Raw genomic sequence first — 21733 nt, forward strand, 5'->3', positions numbered from 1 at the left:
CTTTTACAAGTCAGTGACCCATTAAAAGTGATTTAGAAGTTGTTGTTTTAAAGCTGCATTATGTAATAAATCTAAAGCAACTGGCCATAAAATCCTCCTAATATGTCACAGAGACTCAGGAATAATGTTCATATAACAAACTGAACTCACCAACAACAACAGTACAGACAAAATATTTGCATTAAAAAAAATATTTTGCAGACTGCAAATCATGTTTATGTTTTGAAATCATGTTTTGGCATGTGGCGCCACCTACCGCCGTCTACCAATCATTGCAGTCAGTAGAGTCTCAGCTGTCGAGCAACCACGGGTTGCCAGTTCCGTCAGAAAACGAAACCTAAAAGACCTCGGTATTTTGAATTTGAATGTAGTCGTTTTTGGCCACATTCTTACATATGGCACCTTTAAGGTAAGAAGAAGTTGTTGTGTTAAATGTGGTGCACAATTAAATAAAAAATGGAAGCGCTTTTGTAAGATTATCCCTCCGCGGTCCATGATCATGAAAGCAAACAAAAAAACCCACTCAGCTCTGGCCACCTAAAGCCTATGCTACGGAAATGGCATTAAAGCATGTATTTAATAGGGATTTCATCACAGCACAGTCTGTGCCTCTCTGTAGTTTTCCCCTTTATGAAGAAAAAGTTAATCCAATGAAAAGGTGAATTACTTCTCAAGGGAGCATCACGGAGATAATGCTCCCCGCCATTGTAATTGATAAAATGAAAACGTTATCAACTATGAAGTTCACCAGACTGCTGAATAAAGTCCCTCTGGACATCTGTGGTCTTATCCCAGAATTGAACCACATCATTCAAGGCAGCCCAACCTCCTCTTGCATTTTTACATTTCTTGGAAGACATTAGTTCGCACCCTGAGGCAGAAGCTGGATTCACTGGATAGTAACACCTTTTATTATGCCCACCTACAGCAGCTTTAACTGTGCCTGACACCTAGAGAGAGAGGGGGGGGAGGCGTTAAGCTGTGTACTTCCCAAAACTATTTAAAGCGGTGACCCTTCCAAAGCCTATTACATTTCCACTGAAAGCTGACCTATACCAGCGGAGAACATTGCTACCGAGTAAGCATTTAAGTAAGCGCCATGGCCCTCTGCCCCCTCTTGTTCAGACCAAGCCAAGCATGGTCGCCAAGAAAAGTTCCCAACATCACACCAGGAAGGATGTGACTGCTGATGCATACCAGATGAGGAGACACTAAGCAGCTGCAGCCGTTTGTGATATAGGAGAAATATTTGATAGGCAACATATGTTGTTTTCAGTCGGAGGGCAGCGACTTGTGACGACGTCGAGCATCAGCATTGTGGAAGAAAAGGTGACTTAAATGAGTTTGAAAGTGGTGTGCTTTGTTGGTGCCAGGCAGGGCTGGTCTCAGTATTTCACAAACTGCTGATCGACTGGGATTTTCAAGCACAGACATCTGTGGGGATTTTCAGAGAGAGAAAAAAAAAACAGATAATATCCAGTGAGCAGCAGTTCTATGGGCTGAAATGTATCCTTGATGCCATCAGAGAACGTCCAGATGGATAGAGGGGCAATAGTAACTTGCAAAATAATCACTTGCTGCAAGTAAATTATACAAAAGAACATTCCTGAACACACAAAATGTCGAACCGTGAAGCAGACGGGCTACATCATCTGTAGACCACACTGGGTGCTACTTTATTAGTTTACAGTGAGTGTATTTTCACACTATTTCTTAGTATTTATCACAGTGAAATATGCCTAGGCACAACACTTTCCTCTTCCTCCTCCTCTGTGGTTTCTCCCATTTCGTTTTTGTGGCTTTTCTCACATGATGTGAGGGTCTAAGGTAGGGGTCTCAAACTCAAATGACCTGGGGGATCTAATGCAGATCTATTGTGGTCAAGAGGGGGCCGGCCTAGAGAACAAAAAGTGGGGAAAAAAACACAACTGTTCACAATATTACATCATCATATCACACATATACTTAAAGGTGCCATATGTAAGAATGTGGCCAAAAACAGTTACCACATTGAAATTCAAAATACTTGATATTAATACATTAATGTTGCCTCATAAATAGTATTATTAAAGGTGCATTATGTAATAAATCTGGCCATAAAATCCTCCTAATATGTCACAGAGACTCAGCAATAATGTTCATATAACAAACTGAACTCACCAACAACAACAGTACAGACAAAATATTTGCATTAAAAAAAATATTTTGCAGACTGCAAATCATGTTTATGTTTGGAAATCATGTTTTTTGCATGTGGCGCCACCTACCGCTGTTTGAGTCTCAGCTACCGAGCAACCACGGGTTGCCAGTTACGTCAGAAAACGAAACCTAAAAGACCTTAGTATTTTGAATTTTAATGTAGTAACCGTTTTTGGCCACATTCTTACATATGGAACCTTTAATTCATCCAGTACAACTAAAAAGAAACTGAACAGTAATAATCTCAATCACGATCAGGTTTAGACTGAACAGGCCATGACTGATTCCTCATATAAAATGGATATGGTAACATACTACCCAATATAAGATAAGAGTGAGTAACAATGCACTGGAATCTGAATGAAACAACCTTAAAGGGAAACGGATGCTGATTAAAAAATGTGCCACAATCAGTGCTTTTTTAAAGGTTATGACATTTAACTGCCACACTCTCACACACACACAAACTCAGACAAGAAAGAAAGTCTCACAACCATTTGAGGACTTTTCTTTTCTTTGCCGAGCTTCGACACTGTGTGATTTGAACTGTAGGAAATCAAATAAAGATCCATTCAGTTGCATAGAGTTCAGCCTGGCACTGCACCCCCCCACCCGTGTGTCGTCTAGACTTGAGCATCCAGGGTTGAAGCCCCCACAGACACAGTGTGTGACATTCAGGTATTGTTTTCCACGGTCTCAGACATTACATCATTCACTCCGAACATCAATTGTGCGTACGCTGCTGACGCTAGATTTGGTAAAAGGATGAAAACAAGAGGGGGACCGGAGCCCACACATGCAGAGAGGCCCTGTCACAATAAAGCAGGGGTCTCAAACTGGCGGCCCGGGGGCCACATGCGGCCCCCCAATCAATTACATGCGGCCCCGCACTTAATATCATGTTATAATGAAAAAACATGGCCCACAACTTTTAAACACAGTGTGTAGCTGAGGCTCAGCTGCCAGCGAGGTGATAGAATATAATATATGTTTGCTAGCAATGTTTATTATAACAGTAATAAGAAGACATTTGGTCATACTTATCCCATTATTAAATGTATCATATACAACATTCAATTACATACATAAATACACTTGTTTGGGCCTGAGCCACGAATGGCAATGGCCGAAACGGCTCCTGGTACGAATTTTAATTACAGTTGTCCACACTTTTATTGATGTAATTCTAAATAAATGTCTGTTTTTGATATTAATACATTCATTTTGCATCATAAATAGTATTATTAAGTATACCTGTTATATGATGATGCAATATTGGGAACAGTTGTGTTTTTTTCCCCACTTTTTGTTCTCTCGGCCAGCCCCCTCTTGACCACAATAGCTGCACATTGGCCCCCAGGTCATTTGAGTTTGAGAGCACCTGCAATAAAGGAAATCTTTAACTCTCTTCTGAACCTAAGAAATATACATGTCATCTTATTTCCACCTTTAAAGAAAGGGAAACTGACTGCTGCAGTGTGAATATACAGTGTGTATTGTTGTGAATGCCGTAATGCACCACTCAGTGACGGCCTTTTATCACTAATGCTCTCTGACGCAAACAATATGTCACGTTTGGCACGAGGCAGCGTTACGTAAAAACACTTCACGACCAACATTTGTATCTGCTAATCGAGCCCTGTGCATCTTCGTGTCTCACAAAAGCGCAACGAGAGGACGGGTCGGGAAAAAACGCAGCCAATTTATTTCAGAACGTTCAATAAACGTTACTGTTCACAATTCCTGCTTTGTCTCAAATGGGAATTTAAAGCCAGAGAATGACCTCACTCGCAAACAGACGGTCGGGGGGTGGAAATTAGATTTCAGATGGTTTCAGAGTTTGGTTTGTGATTTCACTCTGCGTTACAACTTCAAACACGTCGCCTTTCAGCTCATTCTCAGCCGTGCTCTCTTGTTTTGTTAAAACTCTGGGAACTGATGCCATTTTCCCTTTCTTTTTTTTGCAGTAAAACAAACATGTCCCCACCAACTACTCCTACTCATTGCTGCCATCAAAGCCTGGGTGAGTGTAGGTGGTTGTCAGTGACACCTAGAGGTGAATAGCTGTGCATTGCATGTTTTTAAAAAGGATCCAGACTATGCCATACATATGCCAAACTATATATGGATGCATCCAAAAAATGCAAATACAGTAATAACCTACAGACAGGCATTTGTGTCTGTTTAATTAAGTGATTTTTTTTTACAGATAAATATAAAATTTGGCTGCTTCATCACAGGGAGGATTTTATAATCAGTGCTAAACAAACATACAACAAAGGTAATGTCTTACCTATCAGTGAAATCTCGTCACAGTGGATAAAATCCTTGCCACAGCAGTGTTGGTTCAATGTCACAGTGATTTCAGCTCACAGATCAACAACACGGCGCACTTCTTCTTCTGCCTGGTTAGCATCGCCGCTCTTGTGCCTGGGAGCTTTCAAATTAATCTTTATCGACAACTGTCAATATCCAGGGATGGTCTGCAGGAGCTGACGGGCTGCAGCATCAGCCCATAAATCATTTTGGACTTTATGTCACAGGATATGGTGTAAGTTGATGTTAAAGAACACGATTTCTAAAACCATATGCATAGCTTAAGGGACGCAGCTGTTTTCAGGGGCCCCATGTCAGGTTGTGGCCCCAGGCAACTGCCAACCCTATTGCAACACTCCTGCAAACTATTGTTTTTACCTTTGCCAGTTTTTGCAATGCTTGCAATATTTGAGTTTCTGCTATTACTGTGTTTGTGCAGATTTTTTTTTACCATATTTCACAGAATTCCATGATTGTTTTGATATAGAACGATATAAAGTGCAGAATAAAAACATATTTATGATGCAAAGTGAATCTAGTTATATCAAAAACAGACAGAAATAACTTATTATTTCCAACGGTTCAGTCTGGATTGACACTATGAGATTATATCACCATACTCCATTGTGATATATACAAGAAAGACATCTGTGATGATATTTCACATAACTTCAAAATAAAAGTGTTTGTTTTAACGTAAGATGATATTAAGTGCACAATAAAAAACATATTTATGATGCAAAATGAATCTCTAAAATATCAAAAACAGACAGAAATAACTCACTATAACTTGTTATTATAATTTTAAGGAGCAGGCCACATGAAATTAAATGAGGGTCCACATGTAGCCGAGTTTGAGACCGCTCGCTCAGAGGAAATGTTATCCAGTGCTGTACAGAAAATCTTTTTTTGAATTAAAACGTAAGCACATTTTATATCAGAAAATTACATTTGATACTTAGGTGTGGTAAATGTCATATACTTTAAGACTTTTACTTAAAGGCTCCATATGTAAGAATGTGGCCAAAAACGGTTACCACATTCAAATTCAAAATACCGAGATCTTTTAGGTTTCGTTTTCTGACGTAACTGGCAACCTGTGGTTGCTCGGCAGCTGAGACTCTACTGACTGCAGTGATTGGTAGACGGCGGTAGGTGGCGCCACATGCCAAGACATGATTTCAAAACATAAACATGATTTGCAGTCTGCAAAATATTTTTTTTAATGCAAATATTTTGGCTGTACTGTTGTTGGTGAGTTCAGTTTGTTATATGAACATTATTCCTGAGTCTCTGTGACATATTAGGAGGATTTTATGGCCAGTTGCTTTAAATTTATTACATAATGCACCTTTAAGCAATATTCTGAAAAAATTACTTCAATTTAAGTCATTTTCTGGTAAGATATTTTACTCAAGTATCACTTTAAGGTATGTAATACAAGACTTACATATGATATGTTTGATTTCTGACTTTTTTCATGAAATATTTAAGTCTAAGTTGTCTCTCTGTTATGCTAGTTTTGCTAATTTGTCCACTTCCAACTGACATACCTCGGTGAATGAGCAGAGGCGCAGCTTGTGAACAGGTAAGGCAGGCAACTGTTTGGGGCCCCGAGCCGATAGGGGGCCCCCGACACTCGGAGCCTGAGGGCTGTTTTTACTGAAATGTGCAGTGACCAGCCGCCTCCCCGTACGAAGGAGTATTAGGGCCAAAAAAACAACAACAAAAAAACAGCCGACAACAAACAAAAAAATATGTCACAGAAAAAAATTCTGGCAAAAAAAACAAAACAATCTGGCTCATAAAAAAAAAAAAGTCAGACAAAAAAAAAAAAGGAAATTCTCTCTCTTTTGGCTCATAAACATGGTGTGGTATTAGGACGCTGAAGAGACTGTGTCGGAAACTTGGTTTGTTCAGGAGGATAAACCATACAAACTTTCATTTCATACAAAATGAAATAGCTGGAACGGGGCAGATGCAGGGGTACGGATGGTTGCACCTGCCTGCGATCCAGAGAGGGTTTGTTGTATCACAAGATACAATAAGGCAATAATTATTTTTATTTTTTTTCTGCCAGAATTATTTTTTGTGACAGATTTTTTTTTGTCAGATTTTTTTTTTTTTTTTTTGGTTGGCCCTAATACTCCTTCGTACCCCGTCCCCCTTAAACAACAATGGCCGATTTGCAATGACATCTCAGTAGGAAACCTCCTTAAAGGGGCCCCACTTCACTTTAACCTGTGTGAAGTTATCGTTCCGCAAGTTGGAAAATGAAGAGGATTATTTGCAGTGTAATGCATATCTTTTTTACTCAGTTTATATGTTTTTTTTTGTTATTTACAGTATTTTATTGTTCTATATATTTATATTGTTTTATAATGTGGGTTTTTTACAGTGTAATGTATTTTTTTACTAAGTTTATATAGTTTTTAAAAAGCTATTTACAGTATTTTATTGTTCTTTACATTTATAGTTTCACATACTTTTTAATTACAAGGTTTTTCCATGTTATTTCATTCATTTTGAAAAAAAATAAAAATATTTTGAACTCGTACATTTTTCGTTGGTGTCAGATTATTTGTAACATAATGGTGATGAACACTGGTTGGAAGGAAGGGCCCCCTAGGAATTTTTGCTTAGGGCCCCTACAGACTGTAGAATCGCCTCTGTCAGTGAATGAGTGAGGTGCTGTGAGGTGAACACGTTTTGTGTGAATTGTGCCTTTAAGAGACAGCGTCATCGTCCGTGGCAACCATGTGCAATGACGTATCCTCACTCCCGGCATGCACACACACTGGAAGTCCAATTATTGTTCACGGCGGGTATTTGTAGGAAACATGCTGAAGTTTAGCTACCGCGTGCTAATTGTGTGTCAGCTAACGCACAACTTTGGGACTCGAAGCTAATTTGAATTAGCGTGTCGCGTGCTTCCCCGAACAGCGTTCTTCTTCGTGGACAGACACGAGAAGACAGGAAGGAACAGACTTGGACTGTTATTATCATCATGTGGCTGATGCTGCTGCTGTCTCTGAGCAGGAAGACAACGTGGGGTTTGCATTAAGAAATAGCCTCTGTGGCGATGTTAGCTTACATTAACGTCTCACAGACGCCACGCTAACGGGCAAAAACGATGGTCGTCACAGACAAAGTTTAGCTAGAAACTCATTCATTCATTCATTCGACCGTTATCGCGAATCCCCGCAATATCAAAAAAAAGCGCGGAAATATGACGCCGTTGCTACTTTTTTGGCTTTTGTTATTCATAACTGCCGCCCAAGTTAATGGTAGCTCGAAGCTAAATATTCCCAAAGTGCTGCTGCCGCTTGCCAGGAGCACACGAATTAACTTCACACTGGAAACCACTGAAGGCTGCTACAGATGGTGAGTGAGTGGAGGAAACGGTTAACGTCTGCCTCGTAAAACTGATGAGGAGGAGGAGGAAGATGGGGGTCATGCATGCTTTGTAAAGGAGTGTCGTGTTTCATGGTGCTTGTGGTTCACGCCACATGTCCTAACCAGTAGTGTACACTCACTCTGTAATCAGTTCACGTCCAGCTAAGTGCCTTGTAATCACTAAACAATACATTTGAACACATAAGGTGAGGTTGTACAGTAGAGTCTCTGGACTTACGTGTTGATATTTGCTCTGAGAGTTGTCTATTACAGTCAATTAATAGCTAAATATCTAATATAGTGATTGATTAGAGGTGCATTATGTAATAAATCTAAAGCAACTGGCCATAAAATCGTCCTAATATGTCACAGAGACTCAGGAATAATGTTCATATAACAAACTGAACTCACCAACAACAGTACAGCCAAAATATTTGCATTAAAAAATATATTTTGCAAATCATGTTTATGTTTTGAAATCATGTTTTGGCATGTGGCGCCACCTACCGCCGTCTACCAATCATTGCAGTCAGTAGAGTCTCAGTTGCTGAGCAACCACGGGTTGGCAGTTGCATCAGACAGAAAACGATACCTAAAAGACCTCGGTATTTTGAATTTGAATGTAGTAGCTGTTTTTGGCCACATTCTTATATATGGCACCTTTAATATGTATTGTAGTGATGGATTAAGCTAGCTGTCCAGCGCTGCATACTCGATTCACCTGTCAGTTATTTTCTGTATATATCTGTTGTCACTGTTATTCTCCACATGAGGGCTTGTGGAGGGCGCTGGTGCCAATCTCAGCTGACATAGGGTGAAAAAGGTTGGGGTACACCACAGACAGGTTGCCACCAGTCCATCACAGAGATACATAGAGACAAACAAACAAACATCCACTCTCACTCTCACTCACACACCTACAGTAAATTCAGAGTGTTTGCCACTTTGCCTAATCCCCAAGTCTACATGTTTTTGGACGTTGGGCAGAACGTGGAGAAACCCCATTTTGAACCCTGGAGAAAAACAACATTTTAATAAAAATTGGTGCCAAACACAGCTGACACAGGGTGAAAGGCAGGTTACTACCTGGAAATGTCATCAATCCACACGGAGACAAACAACCATCCGCTGCCAGTCACTGAAGTTTGTTTTGTTTTACAAACTTTGCTGGCCATTAATTTATTCATCGTTTAATAGCTGATAAATCAGATGCAACCAAGTCCCTCTGTAGTCTGTCCTTTAACCTATTGAATAGAGTGAATTTTGATTGTAGTCTGAGACATTATAATTTGTGTATACGAAGTGTGTTTTTCTACACAGAAGATATACATAATGTCTTACAAGGATTAGATTCCTTACTAGGGTTGGGCACAATAAATAATAGACGTACAAATGGTAGGAATTTGCCTTAAGGTGTGGATTTTGATTGTATCTGCTATCTACTTTGGCACTGACCCAGTATCCCAGTGTTTGTACCCAATCAGAAACATTGATAACATCCACAACATCCATGATCCTGCAAGCATATACTAGGTATGGCACAATACCTGTTTTCTGACTATTTGCAAGCATAATTATCTAACTAGCAAATATTCACAACAGCCCACAACGTGACTCAGCTAAAATATTGACTGTAGAGCAACGCCATGCAACATTTTTCTTAAATAACAGCTTCCGAATCTTTTCATGGCTCATTGACTTGTAACGGGTGCTCATATCGCCACTCTTTCGCGCTCACTCGTCTGCACCCTGAACACGCGGGCTTTACGCTGCATAAGGATGGTGAACAATGAGGAGTGTGTGACTTACTGATACCGACAAACTGACAGAATCAGGTCTGGCAAGTTCAAAAGTAAAGCTGAACTGGGGTCAGTTAAAAAGACGTGGAAGTTATTGATTGTGGTTTGTTTGACGGCAAATCTAGCAAAAAGTCATCTCACTTATTATTATTATTATTATTATTATTATTGTTGTGTTAATGTTCATTAATATTTGTCACTGTTCATTATCTTTCTCTTTAATTAATTATTGTGTTTAGCTGATTACACTGAAAGTTTATATATAACTTTATTAATGACAATAGAACACAGGTTCAACACATAGTGATGAAATATTTAGACACATTGAGCTATCTCAGTTGTGTGAATTATGTCTGTGTTTTTTTTTGTCCATAATAATAAGTTTAAAACGTTTATTCATTCTAATATTGAGTAATTTATAAAATGTTTTGGTCTGGTTCCAGGTCGTCCACCAGGCCAGAGGTAGCTAGTGTTCAGGCTGTGGATGAAGAGCGAGGCAGAGGCTGCTCCAGGAAAGCTGTTCTCCAGGCTCTCTCCACCCAGCCGTCCAGACTGACCAGCATCATCTTGGCTGAAGATGTCGGTAAGAACAATAATACTTATGCTAATCGAGAACTATTTCTTGATTATTATCTTGTTTTTGGGTGATTTTTCTTAAGCCCAATTTATACTTCTGCGTAAAGTGCTCTGCGTAGGCTACGTAGAGACTCTGCGTCGACGCAGAACCTGTCGAAGAGCCTCTGCGTCGTCTCCGGGTGCACGGAATATTTTTTAAGTGTCCGTCACTCCGTCAAGGGACAACGGAGACGGCAAGAGCTGCGATTGGTCCTCAGGACAGGCTGAGCTAAGCTGCTCTGTGCCGGCTCTCAGTGCGCTCCGGGCGTCCTGACAGAGGCGGAGCTGATCCCCGCCGATAACGCCGCTGCCGAACTATAAATACGTCATATCTCAACACACACAGTACATATTTAGACTCTAAATGGCCAATTTCTCGCCTCAAATTATCTTAAAACTGCGTTCCGTCACACAGAAAAGTGAGAAACGGCCACTGTTTCAACAACAACAGACTTTCTCTCTCTTTCTTTCTCGGACGCCATTGCTCACTGTAGCCAGAAGCACAACAACCTTGCGCAGCGACCCCTACTGATCGGGCGGGAAATTGCAGCGAGTGTCCGTCACCACGACGCAGAAGTATAAATGCTCGAGGCGTCTCCTTGGTGACGCAGACGGATAACGCATACGCAGTCGGAGAAGTATAATGTGGCCTTTAGTCTTAAATGTTAATACTGTGCCTCTGTGTGGTCTTTGTGAACAGAAATGCTGCACCATTTTATCAGGCTCTATTATATTACTATCATGCCTGACTGAGAGAGCGTTTGTGGGTATACAGCAGCAGCACAGGGGCAAGAACGAGCAGGTTTTTTAGAGCTGCAGAATACATTTCTGCAACATTTCGGTGGAGTTTTCAGTCATACTCCAACAACCTGTTTGCAGCCATCTCGCTTTACTAGTGCGACGATGTCGTTGCCTCCATCTGTCTTAACCCCCCCCCCCCCCACTTCCTAATGTGCAGTGTGGTAATGTTGCCGGGCAACATCAAAACAAAACACCGCTTCACTGAAAGACACAGAGAGTCTACCATAAAGAACTATTGATGGGTCGTACTGTATGTACTGCATATGTAGATACACTGGCTACTGTGAGATTCAGGGAAGATACATGTTTTATTATGACTTTAATGCAATACAAGTATTTGTTTAATGTAGACATTCTTTATCAATTACAAATTAGAATAAGCCCAATCTATCACCGCTTACCTTCAAACAGATCAATGATGACATAAAGTTTTCACATGAATCATTTCATAACCATCTACCTGTCGCTGTGTTTCCTGAGGCAGTTAGAGAAAAAAAACTTGAGGCCCAATGTATGAACAAACCTTTTTTTGACCTTGTAAATGTAAAGTGAAGTCAGTCTGACACACCCAGGACCAGGTGCCTCACTTAAGCAGTTGAAAGGGGAAATTCTTTCTAAAAAAGAGAAAGAAAACTCAACTCGTTTTGGCCTCAACTTTGCAATTTATTAACACGCAGAGCCAAATGAATATTACAATGTCACTTGGCGAACTAAGTGGATACAGTTCTGTGAGTCAGCTCAGCGAGCTAAGCAATGAGGTCATGTAATATCAAAGTAAAACAGCGTTTCAGAGACATTCATTCTCTCATTTTCTTGTGTCTTAACTAGTGCTTCAGCCAAATCACGAACTTGAGAAGTAACATGAAACATGGCACTGTCATTAAACTAATTCATAACATCTAAAGATGAGGCGATCTCTGATACAGTGGTCTAGAGCTGAAACAATTAATCGACTACTATGCTGATAATCGATTAATCAATTTGAAGCTTTTTTCATGATTAAAACATGAGTTCTGATTGTTTTAGCTTCTTAAATGTGAATATTTTCTTAGTCTTTGCTCCACATAACTAAGAAATAATTAAAACTGAATCATTTTGGTTTGTGGACAAAAACAAGACATTCGAGAACATCTTCATTTCCAGGTTTGACAAACACATTTTCTGACATTTTATGGAATGTAAAAAATAATTGTGAGTTGCAGCTCTACAGTGGTCCATGTATTTATTGATGTGTATCTTTTAGTTTAAAGGGACACTGTGTAGTATTTATGGGTTTATATGACCCAAAATCCACTTTTTTATACATATTATGTGCTCCTGCATTGTCTAGTCGCTGTATAATAGTTTTTGTTTCATTTTCATAGTGTTTCAAAAAGTCATGTATAATAACATGGTCACGGGCCGCTGGTGCATTGCCACTGTTAGCAGCGAGACGCCATGTTTCTACTGGAGCCTGTAAGGACAAACCCAAGAGAACAAATCAAGCGTTGCTTTACTTGTAGCGGAAGTCCCGCCTCCGCTGACGGAGCTAATACGATATACAAAAGACACACTTATACATCTGAATAAATACTAGAACCTCATCTGCTGACACGGAGAAAGACGAGGACGACATTTGACCGGCTGAGGATACCGTATCGCTCAGGGAAGGGAGGGGGTGAGCAGAGGAGCAGTTTGTTGTTGTAATTTTCAGCCTCTCCTCTAGATGTCACTATAAACTACTTACTTCACCTTTAAACCTGATAACCACTTCACATTGGTTCACTTGTTACACCTTGAGTTGTGTGGGAACACATTTTTTGTGAAATAGAGAATTGATCTCCTGATAAATGGAAAACACTGACCATCTATTCAAATCTGTATTCTATTCAAATGGTCTTAGTTAAAGTGAAAACACGGGTCATATGGAAGTTATGGACAGGGATGAGCGTGCTCTCTGCTCTGTGGCACGGTCGGTCTGTTGTGGATGAGCGGCCTCTGTGTGCGTTTACTTTGTAATCAGGAAAATCAGACACACTGGCCCTCGCAGATGCCTCTCAAATGTCTCTTTGTAATAATAAAGAAAATAATCACTGTCGGACTGACTGTGACCAGAGTCGCCTACTTTAAATGAGGCTTATTCGCTCCAGCTGTTTAAGGTTTATCAAAGCATAATCTGATATAATCTGCCACTCATGCGACTGCTCACTTAGCAGACCAGAAAAGACACATTTGTCTTGATTAAGCACATTGTACACTCTGCCAAGAGCAGAGGATGCTTTGTAGTATTTAATCTCCATTTCCATTTCCTTATTCCACCCGTACTTATGAAGTGTTTTTTGCCAGGATTTAGATTTATGTGTTTTCTGACCCAAATAAACATAATATTTCTGCCTTTGTAGTTCAGTTCCCATGCCTTTTTAATAATATCAAGACGGTTATTTCCTGAGCTTTACCTTGTGGAATCAAAGTGCACAATTGTAGTGCTGTACACTATTTATTGTTTATGGTTCTTTTTGTCCCTTTTTCATTTGCAGTTACGGGACAGGTACTGCGCTGCGATGCTATCGTCGACATCATCAGTGAGATACAAATAGTGTCGACGACCAGAGAGCTGCATCTCGAGGACTCGCCACTGGAGCTCAAAATTCATGCACTGGACTCTGAAGGTGCTATTATTGTCTGCGTGTATAAATGTTCCCTCGAGACATTTTTGAGATGAGTTTACATAAGTACCTATAACATGAATACATTGTGCTCTGAGTCCATATTGTGCTGTGGATTTGCAGCTCTAAAGACTTCACAGCATAATGACTGAACTGGCTCCTGGCAGCATTTTTCTCTCCCCCTCTGTCTTTGACTGTGCAGTGGCTGTTTGTTCTGTTAGACTGGCTCCATTTAGGGCAAACATACTTAGTTTAATGAGCTGAAGCTACAGCCTGATTCTTTCTGATGATGGCTTCAGGGCCTGGTGTTTTTGTTTTTGTTTGCTTTGGCCTAAAAGGTTCATTTTAGATTTCTTGGATAGAGAAAATTAGGAAAGGACAGCATGCATCCTGTAATGAAATGCCTTTTGTTTTTTTTTTGCAAATGTGACCAGGAGCTGTCAGACATTTTGCACACCCAGGCATACAGTAGCGACCTCAGGCTCATATCACATGTAGAAACAGTCCATATAAATAAATGTTCTCTGTTTTTCATTATGCAAACACTGGTAGGAAAAGGCAAGACTAACTTGTGCTATTTTATGTCACAGGAAACACCTTCAGCACCCTTGCAGGTCTAGTGTTTGACTGGACCTTAGTGAAAGACGTTGATGTGAATGGATTCTCGGACTCTTACAATTCATTACGGTAAGCATCCCCTGTGTTGCTGCTATAATTAAACTGCTCTTTTGAACTACTATCAAAGCAGAAGTTGACAAAAAAAGGGCATCTGCCAACACTGAACCATAAATCCTGCCACACTTTTACTTCTTGATTCCTCTTCCTATGAAAATGAATCATTCTTCATGTCAGATGCCAGGGCCTATGCTGACTCGTGTGTTTTCTTATCTCTTTTTTCTTAAGGGTACTTAAATTCTCCGAGTCCACATACACGCCCCCCGGGTACATAACGGAAATGGAGCGTGTCGGGAAACAGGGCGATATTATTTTGGTGTCGGGACTGAAAACTGGACATTCTAAGCTGAAAGCCAAAATTCAAGAGTCTCTGTATAAGGTAAGGTGCAATGACATTTAAATATTAGAAGATATTCTGGTTAATTTATAAGAGAAGATTATAATAAGTTGTAGTTAAACTACCTTTTTTGTAATAGCCCATCTACAAAAATGCATATTAAAGTTGCAAAATGCTGCAGAAAAGTAATAGCTCCTGCCTCATAAATGATGCCACAACAGTAATGAGAATTTATTTTTATTTCTGTCTTGTTTAAGAACTTGTAGCTTGTGTTACTTTTCATCAGGATGAAACTTTTTTATCTTGGTTAATCCTTCAAATAAGCTAATATCAACCAACCAAAGAAAGTATTAAGAACATAAACATCAGTCACGTGCAGTTTAGATTTGTGGGTCTTTCGTAGGAACAGTATATGACATTATACACCGTGGTATAATAACGTGGTTTTGATTTGGCGGGAAGCTGAATATCTGTGTCATACTGTAACCATGGTTTCTGTGTCACAGGATGTGGGCGCTGCAGAGGTGAGGCTGCTGATTTTAGAGAACATCCTGCTGAGCCCTGCTCACGATGTCTACTTGTTGGCGGGAACTTCCATCCGATACAAAGTCCTGAAGATACGACAGGGAAAGATTGCAGGTCTGACTCCGATGTGTTTTACTTTCACTGTTGCACTGTTTATGAAGCTTTGTTTAGTGAGCGCCAAGCTCAAGCTTCTGTTTTTACTACCTTTTTAATATGTTAAAAGGAAAGATGTCGGTTGAGTTATTGGTTATCTGTAATTTTTCCTTTCCAGTTTTAAATCTGTGTAGAACAGAGAAATCATCTCTTAAGGCAAGGAACTTTATTTACAGAGCACATTTCATTACAGAGAAACTCGATGTGCTTTACGTAAAGTGAACTATGCATGCAACTACTATAAGAGTCATAAAAAGCCGTACACATATCCATTTAATACTCATAGTAAGTCACCCAATGTCATTTTACCCTCTCCCAACAAACACACACACATCTCATAAGCTAACACAAAAATGAAGGTGTTAAGCTTAGTTTTAAAAGAAATTTTTTTTTGTTGTTTTTTAAATTTACAGAATACTGAGCTTATCATTCAAACATGAAGTAGTATACTTAAGTTCATTTGTGATTCTGTCATGTTTGTCCAGAGCTCTCTATGCCGTGTGATCAATACGAGCTGCACCTTAAGAACAGCGTGATCGGCCCCAACGGAAACCCAGAGGTTGCCACAGCCAGTCTGGACCAAAGCATCTCCACGGTGACAGCGGTTCAGCTGGGACACATCAACGTGGTGCTGGATCATAAGAGTATCCTTCTGAGGAAGTGCACTTTCCACAGGGTTGATTACAATGGCACAATCTAAAGCCCTTTATATTCTTGGTTTTAATCTATGAACACAGAATCAGATTAAATTCCAGTGTTTTTAGCCAAAATTGTGATTTTTTTGGGGGGGGGGCATGGAAACATGTTAACATTTTCTGAGGTGACAGAGGACACAGAGCTAGCGCCATCAAATGGACATGCATTTGACTGTCTTAATTGTCTGGCTGTTGCTTAGTTTTTCATTTTTTGTAGGTTTCTTTGCAGCATAGACTGCAGATGCCAATGCTAGAATTGTAACTAGTGCCGGGCACATTAATGCGACGACTGACCGTTAAAAAGCGTCTGTGACGTCATGTTTATGTGACTCTCGATTGTTAAAATGAGTGTCTAAAGTAACGCTAAACTTTAAAAACCGAGGCACACATACGCAGTACACAGGTACACTGGTTATTCGTATCGCTGCTCTTTTCGTTTCATAAACAGACCGCTCCAGTTAGACTGTAGGCGCAATAACGGTGCCTGCCTACGTGCCCAGCACGAATTGCAACATTTCCTCAAAGGGCCGTGTAAATGCAGCCCCTTAGTAGGGGTGTAAGAAAACATCAATACATACAGACATATTCATGACAAAGGTTTTGTGTTGTATTTAAGCCTTTGACCACAAATTAGCAGCAGGACTTTGGCCATTTAACTCTCTTTCACTCACTCCATACTGCCATTTGATTGGTCAAAGTCTCTCACTGGCCTGATTTCCCAAATCTACCCAACTTTTCCCTTAATAGCACCTGTTTAGGCCTTCGAATGCAAGGAGTGTCTCGCCTTCCCAACAGCACGCTGTATGTGGTTGAACCAGGCTACCTAGGTTTGTATCCACCCCAAAAACCCAACAGAAAGCAATTGATAAGATAAAGAAGACGTGTTTCATTGTGTGTCGGTGCATAACAGCCATCTTCTATATTCATAGGTTTTAAAATCCATCCTGGAGACAGCTGGGTCCTTGAAACGGGCAGAATATACGATATCTCCATCGAAGTATTTGACAAATCCAGCAACAAAATTCACCTCTCTGATGTAAGTGCGCTTCACAAAACTCACACTTTTTAAGGAAAAATAATTATAAAAGAGTAAAGAGAGAATGTGTATGGGTTGACACACACTACTCAGACCGGTATTGTACTGTGCCGTTTTACATATAGATAATATCAAATATTTGACATTTTAGGAATAGTTAGAAGCAGCTAAACACAGTTTCTGCTGTCGTATAACCCGTCTAACATGTTCTTCTGGTTAGGTTATGAGGGTTAGGTCAGTATTTGCTCTGACATTGTTTACACAAAATGCAAGTTAATAATGAATATATGTAGATTTATATGCATTGAAGAGCCGTTGCGTTCTGTTTTAAACGTTTTATTTGCCAACCAGTGACGTTTAAATCAATCTGTACTGATAAAAATACATGAGTTTGAAAGTGAGTGTTTTATTTTGATTTTTGCAGAACGTCCGCATTGACACTGGCTTTCCCACGGAGTACTTTGAACCCCTGGAGTCTTCCCTGAATGGATCGTACCATCGTGTCAGAGCTCTCAAAGACGGCCTAACGCTTATTGACGCGACGCTCAAAAATGTGGTAGATGAAGTGAGTCCGTTTGCAACGGAAAACCCATCTCTCTCTGTATTCTGTGTTTGCAGTGTCGCTGTTGCTTTAACTCTCTCCGTCTCCTGTGGCCTCTGCTCTGTTTTCAGCGTGGAAACATCCATGCACTTGCCAACCCAGTCCACAATGAACAAGATGTGGAGATCTATAACCCCATAGTCCTTAGTCCCAGTATTCTCACATTTCTATGGCAGCCCAAGGTTGGAGCTTATCAGTACACAATAACGGTAGTTATTCCCTTTTTATTATGTATGGAAAAGTTTGGTTCTTATCTTTTCAAATGTATTTAAAATTACACGACTGTTCTTCTTTGCTGTTTTGTAACAGGCGACAGGAGGCAGTGGGAACTTCAGCTGGTCCTCCTCAAACACGACTGTCGCCACGGTGACCATGAAAGGAGTGATGACCACAGTCAATGACATCGGCGTCAGTGTAGTTTATGCTCACGATCTACGCAACCTGCTGCACTTTGGCCAAATGAAGGTAAGCTTATCTGGTCAATCAAAAGTTCATTTTAAAGTACATTGGTCACATACTACCGTTCAAAAGTTTGGGGTCACTTAGAAATGTCCTTATTTTTGAAGGAAAAGCACTTTTCTTCAATGAATATAACATTAAATGAATCAGAAATACACTCCATACATTGTTAATGTGGTAAACGACTATTCTGCAAACGTCTGGTTTTTAATGGAATATGTACATACTGTAGGTGTCAGGGTTCCTAGCAGTATGGAAAAGTATGGAATTTAATTTGAGTCATTTCCAGGTCTGGATAAGTATGGAAAAAGGGAAATGAGTATGGAAAGTGAGACTTTTATCTCACTTTATCTCACCTCTGAGAGGTCTGGAAAAGCATGGAATTTTGAAATGGAAAATGTGTAGGAACTCTGACAGATGCCCATTTCCAGCAACCATCTCTCCAGTGGCCTAATGGTACATTGTGTTTGCTAATCACGTTAGAAGGCTATTGGATGATTAGAGAACCCTTGTGCGATGAAAAAGTTTTGCTGGTTCTTTGACAAAAGGGCAAAATTATTATTTGGAATAAAAATCCTTATTTCTAATCTTGTCAATGTCTTGACTATATTTTTTATTCGTTTTGCAACTCTTTTGATTAAAAGTGTGACTTTTAATGTAAAACGCAAACAGAATTGTATAGGTGACCCCAAACTTTTGAGCGGTAGTGTATGAGTCCATCAGCAAGTTTAGTTCTTGTTTGTAAAAGCCACCGAAAAACACTAATCACCATTGGTTTCTTATGGTACAAGCCATGGGGTCCGTCAAGAGACGATAACATTTTTGTCGATGCTGTTTAACAGTCAGAACAGCTTTCAAAAGAGTTGTGGGGTTTGCCAGATACTTTTTTTTTTATCAATCATATCTGATGGAATTTACACCCACACACGCATCTGAAGAAGCAGAATAGAGTTTTTAGCCGAGTGTATCTGGTGGTGCAGCAAAATGTGCATGATGTGAAATTAAAAAAATTTGCATTTTCACCGTTAAACAAAGGAGGGAAGATTAATGCTTGTTCCTATCTGCTTAATTATGACAGAGTTACTATTTATTCGGCCCAGATCCTGCAAAAATATGCTTGTTTAGCATCAAAGCAGTAGTTAGTCATTTTTTGTTTTAATTTAAAGGAGCTGAAAATTAAAGTTAACGATTACACATCTTTTTTATTATTATTCCTTCAAAAACACAAACATTTTATTATATACACACATTATATAATTATAGAATTGATTGAAAACCACATTGCATTCATGTAAATAATACAATTTGAAAGAAATACTGTTCTACTGTATATACAAGGGTATGTGATCAGAGTGAAGCTGCAGAATTTTGACCACAGTGCATAAAAAAAATTATGAGATTAAATAATAATAATTGGACTCACCTTATCTCTTGCGCCATCTTTACCCAATGTCACTATACCAGTGTGTGAAGTACATGTGAGGAAGAGGAGGATGGTGAGAGGGCAAATTATCTTATTGCCTCCTGTGAAAAGTCTGCAGCTGACTTTAGTCCGACCTATTTACACCACTGTAATTTTCTCAGGTGGTACTTGGTATAAAAATGTTTGATTACCACTGTTCTCCAGTTAAAAGCCTTCAGGTCATAACAGTAGCAGCCATTCTCAGTCTTCGTGTCTTATTTTCTCCTCAGGTGTACGTGGTCGAGCCCGTGGCCATGGACTTTGCTCCTTGCAGAGTCGAGGCCACCGTGGGTCTGGTTCTGAATCTGCCTCTGCGGATCTTTGGTCTGCTGGAGGAGGCTGAGAAAGAGCGAGTGATGCTGAGCGACTGTTCCCACTTTGACCTGCAGGTCGAAGAGGAAACGCACGGTGTCTTTCAACTACTGGACGGTAAATTTCCAGTCAATCATGAATCCCATTATTGTCAGTCAATATGAGTAGGGCTGCAACTAACGATTATTTTTGTCCACTAATCTGTCATTTATTTTTTCAATTTGTCGATTAATCATGATTATCTTTGTTAGCACTTATTTTGGACTTCTGCGTTTTAAGGTGTTTATGCATTGCCGTAGTGCTACCAAACGAGAGTTGCATTTGCGTGTTTCGCTGGTTTATTTTCAGTGAAATGTTTCCAAATATTGGAAACTTTGGGTCGAGTATTTGAGCCTCTCCGTCTGTTTCCGCCATAATTTGTGCATTCTTCTTCTCTGCTTCCTTGCGGGATGTTAACAGCGAGCAATACTGCCCCCAGCACTTCCTGTAGCTAGTTCTGAATAGCTCGAGTTTGTGTTTGGTCGTGTTTGTTTGCACTGCCGTTACAGCTGAGCATGAATCGGCTGGTGTGTGATTTACAACAACAGGCGTCAACGTTTTATCTTTTCGTCTACAAATTTTAGTAGTCAACTAATCATTGCAGCTCTAAATGTTTAATCTCCTGGCCAATAGATATTAGGTCACTGTGGTTTATTTAGCAGTGGTGGAGTGATGCAGTTCTTTCTTAAATGCAATCTGTGGCACATATTTGTTGAACAAATAATTCAAATAATACATGCACAAATAAGTCCACCACAGTCACCTCTTCCATTCTTCTTCAGGTTAGTATAATCTGAGATTGTATGATTACAACTGAAATAATGCAATATACAAAGGTATAGATTATGAAGATTATGTCCACAGCTTTAAAACAAATCCTACTTGTTCAGACAATCCCTGCTGCTGCTGCTGCTGCAGCTGCCTTTCTTACACTGCACAGTGTCAACTAAGCTGGACCCAGCCAATGTGACAGGACCTGACCTGAATATAAATTAAACATTTATGTCAGAAACCAGGCTCGGGTCAGGTGTCCCATCCTTCAAACTCTACACTTTCTCTTGGAGTGATCAGAAAATGACTCTCTAAGCCACTACTTTTAAATTAAGAGAACCTGAAGCTGTTGACACATTGTGGGATTTTGTTACTGCTTCCTTTTTTATGCACAAATTAAGACGATATGCATTAAAAACAGGTGTCACAATGTATTCTTTACCTTTCTCTCTTTTGGCTTTCTCTCTTTTGATTCAGGGAGACTCGCTCCGGGCCAGGACCACTGCAACGGGGTAAGAGCCAAGGCTCTGGCTCCTGGGTATACGATGCTGACAGTCAGCTACACCCATGGCAACGTCCACCTCAGTGCCAAGATCACTGTCGCTGCCTTTCTTCCTCTCAAAGTGAGTCCAAATGTGTTGTCCATCCAGAATTTAACTCGGCGTGAATTTTGAGGCTTATAATTTGCTTACTTTTGCACATACTGTTTTCTTCCCAAAGCCCCCACAGTTCATTTTTCCCACTGCTTATTTCCTGTGGGAGTTGTTCTTAGTCTGTAATGCTGTTGGCAATGTAGCAAGATGTGAAAATGTTGAACTCTGCCTCGAGTCTTTGTTATGAATTGCTTTTAATCTTTTAAATCTTCTCGAAGCACAAATTAGCCTTTGTCTGCTGAGG

The 21733-nt window shown here is 40.0% G+C and overlaps 1 protein-coding gene across 1 annotated transcript in view; it reads left to right on the forward strand.

The window, feature by feature from the left end:
* Nucleotides 1–7744: 7744 nt before the first annotated feature.
* The window catches only part of nup210 (nucleoporin 210), a gene marked incomplete at its 5' end in the record, with an annotated part of 37770 nt that continues 23781 nt past the window's right edge, over nt 7745–21733 (forward strand). The window contains 14 exons of the mRNA XM_083895013.1: nt 7745–7899; nt 10154–10293; nt 13643–13774; nt 14362–14458; nt 14675–14825; nt 15290–15422; nt 15947–16105; nt 16915–16983; nt 17086–17192; nt 17617–17757; nt 17865–18002; nt 18103–18258; nt 19945–20143; nt 21314–21459. Coding sequence (XP_083751139.1) covers nt 7745–7899; nt 10154–10293; nt 13643–13774; nt 14362–14458; nt 14675–14825; nt 15290–15422; nt 15947–16105; nt 16915–16983; nt 17086–17192; nt 17617–17757; nt 17865–18002; nt 18103–18258; nt 19945–20143; nt 21314–21459 — 1923 coding nt within the window. The remainder of the gene's footprint in view (nt 7900–10153; nt 10294–13642; nt 13775–14361; nt 14459–14674; nt 14826–15289; nt 15423–15946; nt 16106–16914; nt 16984–17085; nt 17193–17616; nt 17758–17864; nt 18003–18102; nt 18259–19944; nt 20144–21313; nt 21460–21733) is intronic.

This window comes from Microchirus variegatus, assembly GCF_963457635.1.
Source record: "Microchirus variegatus genome assembly, chromosome: 9".
In the NCBI taxonomy this organism is placed as follows: domain Eukaryota; kingdom Metazoa; phylum Chordata; class Actinopteri; order Pleuronectiformes; family Soleidae; genus Microchirus; species Microchirus variegatus.